Source organism: Rhopalosiphum maidis, chromosome 3 (assembly GCF_003676215.2).
Source record: "Rhopalosiphum maidis isolate BTI-1 chromosome 3, ASM367621v3, whole genome shotgun sequence".
Lineage (NCBI taxonomy): Eukaryota > Metazoa > Arthropoda > Insecta > Hemiptera > Aphididae > Rhopalosiphum > Rhopalosiphum maidis.
Window position 1 is genome coordinate 64,617,316 of NC_040879.1, and position 17,565 is coordinate 64,634,880.

Below are 17,565 nucleotides of genomic sequence, written 5' to 3' on the forward strand. Positions count from 1 at the left end.
TAAAAAATATTTGTAATTATTTTTGACTTTTGGAAATAATATTACAATAATAACAGAATAATTCATGACACCACATATTAAATACCAATACTATGAAGTTGATGAATTTTTAAGATGTATCGAATATTTCTAAAATGGATATCAAAATAATTAAATGATTATATTTTATTATATATATGATTTTGCTTCTTGTTTAATAGCTTTTTTTTTTGATCAGAATTATATAGATTAAAACTATAAAAATTCAAGATCAATAATGTACTACATAGCAAGTCTTAATCGATTTGCATACTGAGACAATCAAAAAATTAGACATACATTTTTTGTAAAGTGTAGCTTTTCATTAAAATATTTTGTTATGATATGTTTTAGATAAATTTAAAATATATTTTTTAAATAAATAAATAAAATATATATATATAAGGAACAATAGGCAATAGGATAGTTATCAATCATTTGATTAGTCTTGTGTATGGTTATTTTCAATTGACAAGAATTCATTCCAAGCTATTTATCTTCCAAAAAAATCACAATATTATATTGATACCATAAAGTAATAATAGCTACTGCAACCTAATGTAATTATTCTAAATGTATTGTAATTGTTTATTATTTGCTGACTTAAACCCTTAAAAAATTCAATATAAATAATTTTTTTGTATTCTATAAAGAATTCCAAACATAATTATTGATAACTGATAAATTATGAAAATTTATTATTTAATTTAACTTTATGTAATAATTTGAATGTCGAATATTTATAAATAAAAGAATGATTTTTTAAATATTTGTTTTCAAATAGTCGCTCAAAATGTTGTTGTCTATTAGATACAATCACTACACAGTAAGTTTGGAAATTACTTTCTAAGTATTAGTTACTAATTTTTAGTATATGGTGTTCTTGTAGTCGGTACTGTACAGTTTAATGAAAAATTGAATTGTTTTTATTTTTTTATATAAGACTGTACATGGAAATACAGTGAGTATATTATTATGCATTAAAAAAATTTCAATGAATAGTAAAACATCTTACACAATTATTTTTGTCCAATTGTATGTAGTTGAACATAGTTATATGCATAATATTATAAATTGTCTGGCATTATCATGACAATAGAACTTGTTCAGTTTTAATAAAAAATATGCATATCAATTTTATAATATTATACTGGGCTAACGCACCTCCCGTATAGTTTTAAGCATTTAAAATGAAACGATGAGATATTTAATTTAATTAATCGATCATTTCTTCGTATTTCTTATATTTAAGAAGAGTTTTGTCAGTTTTTGTGGAAAATGTTTTGATATTTATGATAATTTAATGTTTTAAATGCTATTTAAATTCTCCTAATAGATGGATCATCGCTATTGCGTCAACGAACTAATTTGTTGATAAACAATTTTATTATATTATATATTACTCTGGTATCTTAATTTCAATATATTTTAAAATAAATGTAGGGACCTTTATTCTAAACATTGTCTTTTATTTTGTATTAATATGGAGTTAATATTAGATTATTTAATTATTAAACATATTACTACTGTCTAAAAATCGTAGGTTTGCCTCACGATTATAGTCTACTATTTGCAATGCTCTCGGACTTGAGTCATTAGAAAAACAGCACAAGATCTATAGTTTTACTTTGGGTTTGCTAGAACGTAGAGTTAACGCCCCCGTCTACTTCAACAGCTGTTTATCCGTGTCCTGACTAACTGGAGGTTTTCTATATTTTTTCCTAACAATCAAAAAACGTATTTTGCTAAAAATGCACCTCTTATCACACGATAGACATTTTTAATAGTGTTTGATGTTATATGCTTATATATAATTCGTAGACGGTAAGCCACTCCGTTCATGTCTTGACCTAATTATGCACCTAATAAATGTTTTTTTTTAACCATTAGTGTCGTAATAATTATTTAATTATGTATTTTTTTTCAACATGTACCACTATTATACAAATAGCCTGGCGTATATATTACAAATAAATAGATAAATAATATTAGTGTCATAATATATTAATATTTACTATAATATAATATTTAGTCTTATGGTAAACGCAAAAACATACGACTATGATTATACGAGAAGTCTGATGAAAATAAACTCTGATATGAGAATGTGTAATAGACATAAACAAGACTGTTAAGATACTCTTTAGAAGTAATTTAGTTTTTGACAAATCATTACATAATATCAACGTTATTTTTGTTTAGGTGTGTGAATGACACTTGAAACAAAATATGAAAGACATATTTATTTTTCGTTCTCTGTTGAATCAAATCCGCATTAATGGCTAGTGCAACTTCTCCAATCTAAAGCTTATTCTTATAAAACTAAGACAATGTTTGCTCAAGACTGTCTTATAATATAATTGACGACGATGATTAAGTTTTTGTGGCGATACACTTTTGCTAACGATCTCTGAAAAAAGTTTACTGGTGATTTAATATTTAAAACGATTATTGTTTAGTATCATAGATATTTTTTTTACACACCGATATTGTCTCGTTGTAATATTAACCATGTACCTACAAGTATCGACACATATTGCACATTAGATATTATAATACATGGATTCTGAAAATAATCAAAACGCGTATATCGTACATTTTGGTATTTGAAACACACTGTAGAGCGTTGTGGCTTAACGAGTACCTAAGTATAACACTGTAAAGTTGAAACACGCATGCATCGTACGTGATAATATCACGGACGTATGCATACGGGTGTAGCATGAAAGCTCTCGAAAGCATCGCTCTTCGCACGCAAAGCTTATAACACAAGTAATAAAAATAACAGCGTCTATAATTTAATATTAAGTATACATCGGATATTCCATAATATTAAGCTACAGTATGAGGTGCATCGCGTATACATGTTTCCTCTGATACCAGGAGAGCAATAGTTGACAACGTGAACTGCAGGTCACAGACCACGCATCTTTATAAAATATTATAATCTAATACAATAATATGCGGTTTTCGGGGCGGCAACGTTGAAAATAGTATTATTGCATTAGTCATCGTATTCGACGAGCATAATAATAGAGTTATAATATTGCGTATTATACAAGATTTACGCTTGTCGTATACATTATTACTATATACATATATATATATATATTATACCAAGTCTGTACATTACCTGCCATAGTCGAGTGCAAGAAAAAGAATTCAAATGTTTTATTTGAAGTACGAATGGTATATACAAATATTATGTAACATCTAATACTGTAAATCCTAATTAAATAGCAATGATTAGTTTTATGAAAACTTCTCTAATAGTCCGTATTTAAACACGGTAAAATATTATATCAAATTGTTTTATAAATAATATTACAAATTATAGTTTTATAATTATAATTTATTTGATTCCAAAAAAATAAAATAAAATGAAAAAATGAACAAAAGAAACAATCAATTAGATCGAAGAATGTAAATTTTTCTTATTACTAGATAAACGTCTCGTTTATTTTAAAGGACAATCTAACAACGAATGCACAATAGGTATGTGCATCACATTTATGTCAATATTAATTTTGATAATAATTAATATTGTTTGACATTATATGAAAAATATAAAAAATGTTTGAATAACGCTATTTGTTTTTGTCGACGTTATTAATAACGAGAATATATTTTTCTAATAAATTGTCGATTTTTAACTGTCAAAAAAATGAAATTGTCTTTTTTTAATTATCGTTTTGTTTGTTATTTTACTGTTTAATATGAAAATTAAAGATCTTAAATATTATTTAGATTATTGACCTATTTACAGATTACGATTTTAACCTTGGCAAGAGGATTATTTTCTTTTGTATAAACTATGATTAACAAAATGTACGTCATGTCATTATTTGTTGTTATATTTGTCTCTTTCACACGTGACATGGAAAAAAAAAATTCACAATGATCGATCGTTATGGCTCTGATTATAAAGTATTTCAACAATTTCAAGTGTTAAACACTCGTTTAAAAATAAAGGACAACACTGTTTTCAATGTATGAATACGTAGAGGATTTTGATATGTATTAAGTATTATCAGCAGACAGCAATTCACTATTCAAATATTTATTTATAATATGTTTTATTGTTTCTAATTAATACTATAAGTTTTTGTATGTATTTTCATTTTTTCATGACAATAAAATGACATTGTATCATGTGCCGGTTTTGCGATGGAATAATAATAACAATAGAAAAAAATTGTTAACATTTAAACAATGAGTTTGGTTTTTGTATCATTATTATTATGGTATTATACCATGCGAAAATTATAATAAGTAAATCTCAATATACAACTAGTATTTTTTCATTTTAAAGTATTCATGAAACAGTATGATAAATATTTTTAAATTCCATTGATATAATCAATTCTGAATTAAAACTTAAAATATATATTAATAGTTAATACTCATTTCGTTATTTTATTTCCAAATTAAATTAAAAAAAAAAAAATCCAAACTATTTATGATCGTGAATTAGTACATTTCAAAATATTTTGTAATGATTATAAAATGCTAGGTATTAAGTTTTAATATACTATGTGACTTTATTAAAAGTGTATGTAATTAATTTGAGCAATTGCGTACATACTAATTAAGTACTTTTTGTTGTAGAATTTGTTTGAGTTTATCAAACTTTCTAATTATAATATGTAGGTTAGGTTTAGTTAAAGATGTATTACAATATTACAATGTACACACAAATATATTTAGTATGCAACATTATAATTTATCATTAAGTTTTTTTAAATCGTTATTTTTTTTTTAAAAAAACAAGTTAAAAACAGTAATACAACTCATAGAAGTTGCAGAGGTTCTGAACTACTAGGAAGTAATTTTTAAATTATTCGTTATACCTAAAGTTTTAATAAAGCTTTCGAGAAAATTGTCATCAAACAATATGATTTTCTTATTATATATATATGTATAAAATGATAACTATGTTTTTGTTTTGAATTAGGTATTTAATTCAAGCATTGCACTTTTTAATTCAAATTTGTCTATTTTAATTATCTAAAAATGTATTTGACAAATATTGGGGGATTTGAAATAATATAATATAGTGATTTAAACAAGTGTAATGTGGTCGGTGGAACCTTTTTACGGTATTAGTTATCCGGGGAAGGTTTTCCGTTGCTGGGGGTTAGAGCTCTGTGTATCGGTTGTTTATCAATAATAACACATGTTTGGTATATGTAACTATAACTATATATAAATATATATTATATATATTTAAAATATACAATATGCCAGTACTTTACAGTTTGGTAGATGGCTGTTAATAATTGTATTGCTGATTTCGCTCGGGTTGATGGTCAGTGTCGGACTGGTGCCGTGTGTCATTTTAATATATTAAGTAATAATTCGGACGTGTAAAAAGTGTTGAGTGTGTAAATCTTATGTTAGTTAACCATATAGTGTGTTTAATGTATATTAGTTTTTTATATAGTGTGTAACGAATATTACACAAGTAATAACTACCATTAAATGTTTTTAAAAAAAAATATATAAACTAGACACCCAACCAAAACTAATTAGTTCCTAGTTGATAGTTCTACATATTATTTTATATTAATATATAAACACGATTTGACTTTTAGACTTCCAATCATTTTTTTAATAATAAATTATATTTTTGCTTAAAATACCTACATTATATATCTACTAATATGTAATAAAAATGATATTTTTTAGTTTTAATATTATTTTGATATTTTAGGTTTTATATTTTAATCACAAAATTAAAAAAAAATGTAATGTTAAAATTAGTTTTTTTCTTATTCAATAATACACACAAAAAAAAAAATGAATAATTTAAATTAATTATGAAAACAATTAAATAAAATTACAACTAATTTTTGTACATGACAAATAATATAATGCCTATAAAAATAAATATTTATAAATTGTATTAAAAAGTTATTTCGTCGGTAAGTGCCGTAGGGCTGCTTACAATACTAACATCAAACAGAAGTTGGTAGGAACATGTGTGTAATATAAAAGTCGGAGTAAGTAAAGTGTTGTTTGTTTTGCTCATTTTTTGTTGAGCAATTTTCAGTATACTGCGTTTCGGAACAAATATTCGGCTGATTTCTGTAAAGAAAAAATGTCTTATTTTTATTCTTTTTTTTTTTACAAAAGATTCTTTTTTATCCGCAGGATTTACCTTTTGCATTACCAGCCTTAGTATTTATTTCCTGAGCTATCTACTTCAATCTGTTTTTTCATTTTCAACCGAGTACTATCCTATTAAAGAAGATTTGCTGTCTATCTAGTCACGCCCTATGATTATTCTTTATTGCTTCTTATTATCTGCCATACCTTTTAGCTGTTTTCAGTTATTTATTTTTTCATCAATATCTATGATCCCAAATCCACTCTGATCAACATTTTTTTTATTTTTTTTTTTTTAATAACCATTTTATTACGTTTTTATACTTAACTGTACATTTAATTTTGAATTTTTAATTAAGTCTAAAATTTCTTTAAACATTAAAATACGAAAAATAAGACGTTTTGTAAATGTTATTTCTTTCATTGTATCATAATAATTGAAAAAAATGATTTTTGTTGAAATGGAGAAATTAAATTAAAGAAATTTTGTAAAAGAAATGCTGCCATATAAATCAAGTTGATTATTTTAATTTAAAACTAAATTAAAATACTTATATACAACTATAAATATTTATTAAGTAAATAATCTAAAAATCTATGTTAATGTAATATATTATTACCGTATCACATTATTTAAAATTATACTGAGCAAATCCTTAAAATGTATAAATTAAACAAAATTTTTAAATAGTTTTATTAATATAACGGTGTTGAATTTATTGAAAAATTAGCAATAGGTATAATATGATGTTTTAAAGAATTTACTAATAATAAGTGTTGGAATTAAATAGATTTGTTAATAATCTAAATTAAATAAACACTCTATGTTCTATATTATATTAAAAATTAGAAATTATGGAATTAATTTTACAATCTAAATTTTATTTTATCTAATATTATAAAAATGGTTATTTTATAATATTTTGTTTTATGATAATAAAGCGTGTTATTTCATTCGTTTTTCTGGCCACACTAATAAACATTCAAAAATAATTATAGTAACGTATCAAAATTATTTCTTGCACATTCCGTGATATTTGTATAAATAATCAAATATTTTAAATTTATTATTCAACACAAATTAAATTTTTTCACGAAAAAATGGCTGACACTGAACAGAACAAAGAGTATGATTATTTATTTATTGAGTAGATACATTTCACGTATAATAAATTTTATTATAGATACACTGCAGAAACTCCTGGTAAACAAAGGGTTAAATTAATACCGCAGATATACAAATTTCGAGTAGCTCCGGTAAGAGGTAACATCAAGCAATTTGCGCTACAAATGCCGTTTTCAACTCTTTTCGACAATTTGATTGCAGTTTTGTGGTCTCTGTACAACAAAGAAACAAAAATTAAAAGCGGTACAATAATTTATAGTGATTATATTTAGGTTGTCGACTAATGTATTATTTATATTTTTCGACGGATGACATTTCAATGTATTAGCAGAATTTATGATATTAACGACACGAAATTGCCTAATGTGTTCATTTTGTTTGATTTATATCTTATAGGGATAAATCAAATTCAATGGGCGTTAGAGTTTTTGAAATGTTTAAAAGTGGATTATAATTACCCAGAAAGTATCGGTAAAATTGTTAAAACGATAGAAAAAGTTATGATAGAACTTTATTCAAAAATAAATATAATACAGTATAAGGCAAAATTGCAGGAACCAAGCGTTGAACTAAAAGATTCAATGAGCGATTCAAAAAGTTAGTAATTACATTTTTGATGATATAAAACTGTTGTATGAACGTACCTACTGTATGTAATTTGTCATTACAATGAAAAAAATTAAAATTTTTTTATTAACATAACTGTTAACTCTTAAAAATGCTAAAACGCTGCTTGTCAAATTCAAATTAAAAACAAAAAAAAGTCGTAAAAATATAAAGAAATTAAATATATTACAGTTTTATTATTATATGAGTATAATAATATCATTGTAATCTTACTTGTTATTAATATTTATTATTTCTTTATTTTATTGTAGTATTGAACAATTTATACATAATATTAGTATGAATTTTTTTTTAAATTTGTAGGAATATCTGTTGCATTTTATCAGTTATTAAATATAATTAAAAATAATTTTCTTTGATTTTTTTTTTTTTGTAAAAATATTAATAAAATGTACAGTTATTTTTTTTATATATTGTTAGGTGTTGTACAAACAGAAAGTGTAGCAAGCTAAATTGTAAATGTATTTAAATAATGTTTCTGAACTTTTTTTTAGAATTAAGTCACATTTCATTAAGTCAAAGAAAAAAAATAATAATAATAATAACTAAAAATATTATTCATCTTAAATTTTAGCTATACTTTATAAAATATATCAATTTTGTCAAAAATTCAATTTTTTTATGATTTTTAAAATAAAAATATAATTATCAAATTGCGAATTATATTTAATAGTTTTATAATACCAGACATGAATTGAAATATAAACTATGAAATGCAAAACATATTTATTTAGTTAATGAACATTTTATAATAGATGTAATATTTTATTTTTTGTGATTTAATTGTATATACCATCTGTTTTAATGTGCGTATATATTTTATTTTTTAATTTTGAAATGTTAGATGAGTATTCCTTATACTTTAACGAAAATGATATAGTGAAAAAACTAGAAACAATTACCATACGAATGGACCGGATATCTGGAGAACCCAGATGCATAAAAGAATTGAATGAATTGGGTAAAAGAAAACCTAAAGCCGAACCCTGTAAAAAAGACAACAAAAATTCACAATGTAATATTGATATTTTAAAGATATTTATTTTAATTAATTCAGTATAAAATTTAACTTATATTTACATCTTAAACTTAAAGCATTCGTGATTGGAGCGCTGAAAAAAATATTGAAAAAAGCCACAGAGGTGGACACTATAACGGAAGTCGAAGAGTATGTGACATAAATGCGTTCAATTATTATTTTTTTTTAAATGTATTTAATTTGTTTCTAGGCTATTAAAAGAATTAAACACTCAGAACACGACTCAAGGAGGAACAAAGTCTCTAAATAAGGTGTAATTTAAATTATTTGATTTTAAAATATAATTTAACAACAAATCATGCACATGTTTATGTATACCCATTATTTTTATAATAATATTTAGGAAAGTTTCTTTAAAAAATAAATCTTAAGTTAGAAAAAATAACAATTAAGTTATAAATTGGTACTAAAACTTTTTGAACTAGCTTTGTTGTAACCGTTTCGTAAGTAAAATATATCCAATGATTCTGGTACTCTGCTATTATTGTATGATGCGATGTATTTTCACAATCACCAATACCCAGTGGCGTGCCAGGGGGAGGACTGAAGGGCTACAGCCCCCTCACCTCCGAAATATGAAAAAAATTTAAAAATTATTTTATTTATTAATGGTCTATGAAAATCGCTACAAAAATCTTAAATTGTATTTTACAATAATTGACCAGCACCCCCAAAAAAACTCTGGTTATGCCACTGCTAATACCTAATTAGTTAGATAGCTTTAAGGCTGTTTGGTATAAATGATACGTTTGACTGTAAGCAACGATATATCTACAATAAGTAGTAAACGACAATAATTATGATGATAATCATTGTATACTACCTAACCTCGATACAATTTTCTTGTTTTGTCTTATACATCGTTAATGTTATAGAGTAAATAATACTAATTGGTTGATAGACTTTAAAATCAAGTTTAACCCGGCATCGGCTGTGTCGTCAAAAATCATGCAAAAGGTGTCATCGGTCTTTTTGACCTAACTAATATAAAATGATAAATTTTGATCTAAAATAGACCGCATATCTTAGTTAGTATTTGTTAAGCCAGCAAAATATGTTTACAATATTATTGAATAAAATCGCACATAAATTGAATATTTTTGCATTTAGTTTTTATATATTTTAAGAACCAAGGTAAAATAATGACATTGGTTATTTCGATGGATAGATAATTAATAAAAAGTGTTATTCTGTGTACACGATATATCATTAGAACAAAACACAAATAAATTACTCCATACAGGTAGGATAAAAGGTATTGAAGTCAATGAGAATATAAGTTGTTCCAAATATCTATTATTCAGAATATAAAAAAAATTGACGGTCGAAAAGGCCGAAGCCACTGATGACGGATTAAGCGACAAATGTAGTTTTAAACGGTATCAATCGAAATAAAATAAGTTAATTGATTTCAATGTTAATATTACAGTAACAAAATTATTGTCATAAAATATTATTGATAATACGATTGTTCAATGTAAATCATTAATTTTTTCCCTTATACTTGACTTTGTGATAATTGCTGAATATTTAAAATTTTAAATAATAATGTAGAGAAAACTTAGATGTCATTAGATCATTTACATTTAATTGATCATCAACATTTGCAGGTAATTATTAAATTATATTTTTTGATATTTATTGATATTAATTATATTAATTTAATGTTTTACTGTTTTAGACGTTTTAGTATGTACAAACTGATATGCTGAGCTTAATTTTTAAATTGCGTATACATTTATGTGATGATAATGATAGTAAAATACATTTTATGCTAATAATACCGTTTTCGATCCCGTCTTGTTTAAATATTGTAACATTGTTTAATAAGAAATAGTAAATGGAAAACCAAATGTGAAAATTGGAATGTTTAGAGCCTATATTTATGCTTATATAATAATAATTTTATCGTTTAAAAAATCAGCTAACATACAGCATCAATCTACATAACTTTACTAAATCATACTTATCATTAAAAAAAAAATAATAATAATAATAATTCCACATATAGATCATAATTTTTACTACAGCTTAAACAGAAAAGACAGACGTATTTACTTGGATAACATTGAATAGAAACCATTGAATACAATTACTAAAGTCATTAACTTATTCGTATTTGCAGGTTATAATATAATATTTGTAAAATATAAAATATGGTTATTCCGAATTGAACAAAATTAGTTAATTTAATTTATGCATTATGTACTTTTTTACAAAATCTGGTATACATTTGATAATAATAATGTAGTATGACAATTTTACATACTATAGGTATACTCGTATATTTATATTTAATACATTGCATTTTATTATTTATTTTTTTAAATCATAGAACCAATGGTGCCTGTAGGGAATTCTGAGCAGGAAACTGCGATTGTTGTGACAATAATTATTTAAGCGATGTAGGATGTTCAAAATTAATTTTATACGTTGTTTGAAAAAGGTAGGAAATGAAAAAGAACATTTGTAATTAAAATGACAATAAACTTAATAGTGTGATTAACACAATAACATAAAAATATAAAAAGTTAAGTTCTATAGTTCTACTTGAACTGGTAATGGCTATAAGTACTTGCGGCAATATATGGCATTTATGACAAAGTTCATGACGAAGAAAACAGTTTACAAAATATAATAATAGTCCAGTTATATTATAACACTTTTTGCCTAAAACTTGGTGTACCTACTACATGTATTTATAAAAGTCTTAGTAAGGTGGTAATCTTTAACGCTGCTCAATGTAAGCATTGTAAGCATAACATATCTAGTTTTTATGTGCTCCATTTACTTATTACACTATTACAATTATTGAAATAATCGTAACGAATATTTTTTTAGCATGTCAAGAAAAATGTATTAGTACCCTCGTCCTTCACCACCTTCACACATTCCTCAACCATCGCCATAAAAAGTGTTAATTTATAAGACTATTATAGATTAGGAGACATGAAACTGATTAAATTAGCTGCCATACATAGGCTTATCAAAGAAGATAAAAGTCACATACATCAACAAACTTGGTGTTTATATTGTTACCTATTTTTTAAGACGTAACATAAGCACCAAAATTACTGGTACCTAACTATACATTTGAACGTGAGCAACCCATTTATTTATTTGTTTACACAGATTTAACCTGTAATTAATAAATTATCAAGTACAAATCATATTTATTTATAAGTATATGACAAAACATTTTTGTTAATTTAATTATATAATTGTATATCAAAATGTAGTTAGATACAACGAGAGAAACAAACGAAATCATCTTTTATTTTTTGTTTTCTTGGTAAATTAGTAAAAGTCATTTATGCCAAATACCCCTGAAGTCATAGAATTTGCTTTCTATTTCTATTTCTAGATTTTATTTTATTTTTAGGTTATTATCAAAGTTCATTTTTCTATACTAGTACCTAGAACAGTTTATTAAAAATAATTCTTACACAAAGTTACTTAGAAACTATCTGATTCCGGTCAAAAAAATTATGAGAATAATATTCCATCAATTTTTTTTTCCAAATATTTTTCCCGAAACTAATTTACTCTAGAAAAAAATGTATGTTTCTTTTTTGAGACGAATGTCTCATTACTCGTTCCTATAAATACACAAACTCAATAAATTAACTTACTTTTATGTGTTTTTTCCTCTGTATAATATAAAAACAGGATTAGTGTAGTTTTTACAAACAATGGTTCAATTCTATGAGCTAATTAATTTTGATATGAAAATTTAGATGCACAAACACATTTATTGGACTAGTTGGTGTAGTTAGATAAAGAAAAAGGGCTTAGAAAATACTATACACTATTATAGTATAACTATTATAATTTATCATTAAAATATAAATACCCCGTTGAAAATTCTAGCAGACCAAAACACTGTATGTTTTGATCAAGTTATGTAATTGATTCGACAACCATACACCATTACACCAACTTTATACTCTAGAGTCTAGAAATTAGGGATTAGAGATACAGTGTTTCGATTAGTTGATAGAGTGTAATATTTAGTTGACACGTCAAAATATCCCGAAATAATATACAATTTTAAAATAGGTATTCCACGTAAATATTAATTCAAAACTTAAACCTCATATAGTGGTTTATCAGTAAGTTATAACTTATAACTCTTATTATAAAATGTATGGTTATAACTTATAAGTGATGTGTGTTAATCGTTATTATAATAAAAAGGTGTTTTGTGAGCTAACCGTCTTTACTTTATTTTTTATATTTTAAAATACGGATTTTTGAGTTTTAGATTATTTTTTTTTGAAAGATTTAAAATAATTAACTATACCTAAAACTTACGATACATTTATATTATATTATGTAACATTAATTTTTAAACGAAAATTATTTACACTGTATGTTATTGCTAAGCAACTAATACTTTAAAGTATTATTTCGTTTATACTCATATACTAAATAACACTATTTTCATTGTTATTTTAAATGATTAATCATAGAATATTTTTCCAGGGATGATTTGGTTTTGTTTTTTGTTGAAATATTTTTATTGGAATATTTTGACGTAAAACCTCCTTTTTAAACTGATTTTTGATTTTATTATATTAGAGCAAAACGTAAAAGTGACTCAGTTATTTCATTCCAATAAATATAATTAAGGTGTTAAGATAGGTATGGTGACTAAAACTTAACTATTATCTTATATTTTAAATTATCCAAATAAGGAACAGTATCATATAAAATTGGATACAAATAATAAATTGCTTAAAGAACTAGTACTTTTTTTAACTTAGTTCATTCTAATTTTACTCGAAACTTTTAAACAATAGTTGTATTTTACTACGTACAATATTAGTAAAATTATATAGAAACATAAAATAAGCAAATCAAAAATAATTGTGTCTTATGACTGTTATATTGTAAACATTTGTCAATAATTAAGTATAATTATATAATATGATGAATATTATACTATATTTAAAAGTACAAATTTTGATTAAATTAAAAAAAAAAAAAGTGAAAATATAAATAAAATCATGTCAAAATGGCTGCAAGTTATTTGCAAATACATATAGGTATACGTATAACGTGCATATTATAATAGTGAACCCTCGACATATTATAGGTGCCGTATTCCGTTTACGATCTTAGGGATTTGGATAATCGAAGGCAGATTGACATGTACGATTTATGTAAGGCAAAGACTTATTATACTGGTTCCGGCATATAAATCACTTCACCGAGGACCCACAAACCGTTTTAAACAACCCCATTTTTTACTTCCCATCCCGTTCAATTCTCTGCTGTCTTCTATTTTTACCGTAAATTGTATTTTATCATTAAAAGAGTTAAAGCAGTGTATTCTTGTTTTTCATTGATCCGACATCTTATACGGGTATTGACTGCTGTCACAATTGTACTGTTACCTGCAATAAGTAACGTAATAACGATTTATTCACAAAATTCTGTGTCGTTTGGATATTATATTATTTAATAAGTGTTCACAATAGATTAATTAGGTATGCACAAAATTTATACACATTACAATATTAGGATATTTCCATACGAATATATGTATAAGGAGATCACCGCCAAATAGTAATTACCAAGACTTTGTTTTATCCATAATCATATCAATGTCGATAAGCTTCGTTTAGTCCTATTGTGATACGAATATTTCCGACAGTAAACCACATACTATCGCCGAAACACTTATTTTACCTGATGTGAAAGAAATCTTAAATTCAAAGGTTAAATGTGTCTGATATAATTTCATCTCTTAATAATAATACTATGTCCTGGTGAATCGAAAACTGCGTATAATGTTGAAATTAAATTGTGTAATTATTTTAAAAATTACAAAATGTTCACTCCAAAATTACGAATCATTTTAAGAGATAACGAGGCCTTGTTATTTGTGTATGTGCGATGTGTAAGCAATGACGGAAAAATAACGGACAAACTATTATTTAAAAAGTAATTTATTTAAATTTGTCCGTGGAGAGGGGAGGATTATATTTTTTAAAATCTAAAAGGGGTATTAAGTAAAAAAAAAAAGGTAAGCAATCACTGATCTAGACATTTTATCAGCTAACTTTTTAGTTTATTTATAGGTACACGTTTTTATTATATTTCCAAGGGGACAAAATAACTTACGTTTAAATCATGTATTCATTAAAAGTAAAAATATTATTATTTTAATAAAACAAATGAAGGAGTACTATTTAACTGATATTACAGATACCAACTATAGTATCAATTCCAGTTATGGAAATAGTTTAAATTACTGAAAATAAAATTCATATTATAATAACAACGATACAATTAAATCTATTCTAAGCTTAGAAAATTGGACTAATTAAAAAAAAAATGTTTAAGATTAAAATATTTCATGTCAAAATGATTGTTATGTTACGTCATTAGCAATAATTAATTCTAAAATCGAAAAGCATCCAAATCCAATAAATAGATGTGTTAGAATAGTGCAATTGATTATAAACAATTATAGAAACGCTACGGGATACGATCACATAATGATGAAAATCTTAACAAAATATTACTGAACAAATTGTTAAACATTCGCAGTTTTTTCGAAACTAGAAAAAATATTAAAAATCAGGAAATTGATGAAATTAAAATGTTAAAACGTCAATATTTTCAGAAAAAAAACTCTACAAAATGGCTATCTTCAATATTTTTTCAAATAATTAAATAAAAAATACATTTTTTAACTTTTTTACCAAAACATAAAAATAAATTAAAACATGAAATATTTGTAGTTCTTGTCTCTGTGAATCTTATTAAAAAACCAGAATTATGATATCTCCATTATTTCAGGAGATATTGCTATGGGTAAATCCTCGCGGGACACCCTGTATAGTGTATAATTATTGGCTATTTTCAGGATATAATCATTATAAATATTGTTATCAATAGAATAAGTTTCACGTATTGATTGTTAAATAATTTGATACTAAGTTGTATCACTTGTAATAAATTATGAAATTGCGTTTTATATTTATTTGTATACTTATTTCTACTAACTTCTTTATTTCGTCTAACTATACAATTGTAAATCCTTTATTGTAAGTTTAATTTATTAATTTATTTTTTTCATATTTTTTCCAAAGCTATTTAAAAGTTAACTCTTTACTCCAACAAAATCTTCAGATTGAAGAAGTAGATATATATTATATATTATATTATGTTTTTATTATATAAATAAATAAAAAAATAAAAAATACTTGAGTGGTCATGTCTTGTGTATTTTATAGGACGATTAACCAAGCATGTTTCACATCAGCTGTTCTTTTAGTACCTAATAGATTTATTCAATTTATGATTTTTGACATTTTTTATATAATTTAAAATTTTTTTTTTTTACAAATAGTAACTCAATAACTATTAGTTTGAATATCGATTTGGATACATCAATATATTCCAAAAAATCATATGGATTTTACAAGAGAAAAGGACGATTCTCGTTTGAAGTAAAAATAAATCACCATCACCACAATATGACACTCTTTAAATGATATACAAAATCTGAGCCCTTAAAAATATTTGGTCTTTACTATTCAAGAATATTCAAATGATTTACAAAATTAGAAATTGAATAAGTGAATGGGTGAGGTAATGCGGGATCGCGGGCATGGTGAATTACCATTATGTATCTAATACGTAGACTGTGGCTACGAAAAACTATTATTGGATCAAAGATAAAAAAAAAAAAACAACTCATATTATATTACATTGTTAGCATAAAGCGTACGTCTTGTAGCCAGCCGTGATCAACTGTCAGCCCGTGAGAAATCTTCCCGGAGCGTTTTGGTTAGATCAGGCGAGTCGATGCTATGAGCATGCGCGTGATTAAACCGTTCAGGTTTTCACGTGCCCGTATTCTGTGTGGCTACATAGGTATAATAATGTGGACAAACCATAATAAGCGTTAATTCGACTTTGTAAACATCCTCCGGGGGTGGCTCGTAGGTTTCGTGATCACACCCCTCTAAATATATATACGTTTATTCCTCTCGCGCTCTCTCTCTCATTCTCTTGCTCGATCCATATATATATATATAAATATGGAGAGAGGTCGAACAGTTTTCGGACCAAGTTTCTCCACGCACAAAATTAATGGGCAAAAACATTTTTGATATTATCACCGAATAAGCCGCCACGACCAGAGTGGCAGAGCTCGCGGCTCAAGCACGGGCGTCGGCGGAGGGCTGGCTGCCGGGTGACCGATGAAGATTGATAGACGCTCGGGGTAGACCTTTAACCCTGTAGAACCCCTTTTGCAGTTCTGTAGCCACCACCACCGCTACCCCTTACCGCGTGGGATCAACCCAGCTATTTCTTCTTTTTTATATACGTTTTTTTTTTTTATTTTTATCTCGTTATAATTTACAACTTTCTCGACACGAGGATTTGCGTTCGGCACTACGGCGGCGTCGCGTCTCTTCGACCCTCTGATGAATAGCCGGAGCGCGTCAAATTGTTAAGAACTTTACGCCTCGCCACGTCCGTCACGTTCGTTAGTTTTTTCTATCTCACCTGCCATTTACAGTTTTTAAAACCATCCGGCCGCCTTTCTTTTTCCGTCATTACCCGCCATCGTGGATAAGATAATTTTAACACAATAAACAACAACAATAAAATTAATAACAATAAT

The 17,565-nt window shown here is 25.6% G+C and overlaps 1 protein-coding gene across 1 annotated transcript; it reads left to right on the forward strand.

The window, feature by feature from the left end:
- Window positions 1-7,227: 7,227 nt before the first annotated feature.
- On the forward strand, window positions 7,228-9,175 carry LOC113558104. Its single transcript, XM_026963617.1, has 6 exons — window positions 7,228-7,253; window positions 7,311-7,495; window positions 7,649-7,849; window positions 8,724-8,894; window positions 8,975-9,047; window positions 9,109-9,175. Exons 1-6 carry the CDS (start codon window positions 7,228-7,230, stop codon window positions 9,173-9,175), a joined length of 723 nt encoding a protein of 240 aa, XP_026819418.1.
- The last annotated feature ends 8,390 nt before the right edge of the window (window positions 9,176-17,565 follow it).

Excerpts from the sequence above, each read along its gene's own strand:
- LOC113558104 (XM_026963617.1), top strand. The coding sequence starts at position 7,228 with ATGGCTGACACTGAACAGAACAAAGA. Across the intron at positions 7,496-7,648 it reads AGAAACAAAAATTAAAAGCG|GGATAAATCAAATTCAATGG; the intron begins GTACAATAATTT and ends TATATCTTATAG. Across the intron at positions 9,048-9,108 it reads ACTATAACGGAAGTCGAAGA|GCTATTAAAAGAATTAAACA; the intron begins GTATGTGACATA and ends ATTTGTTTCTAG.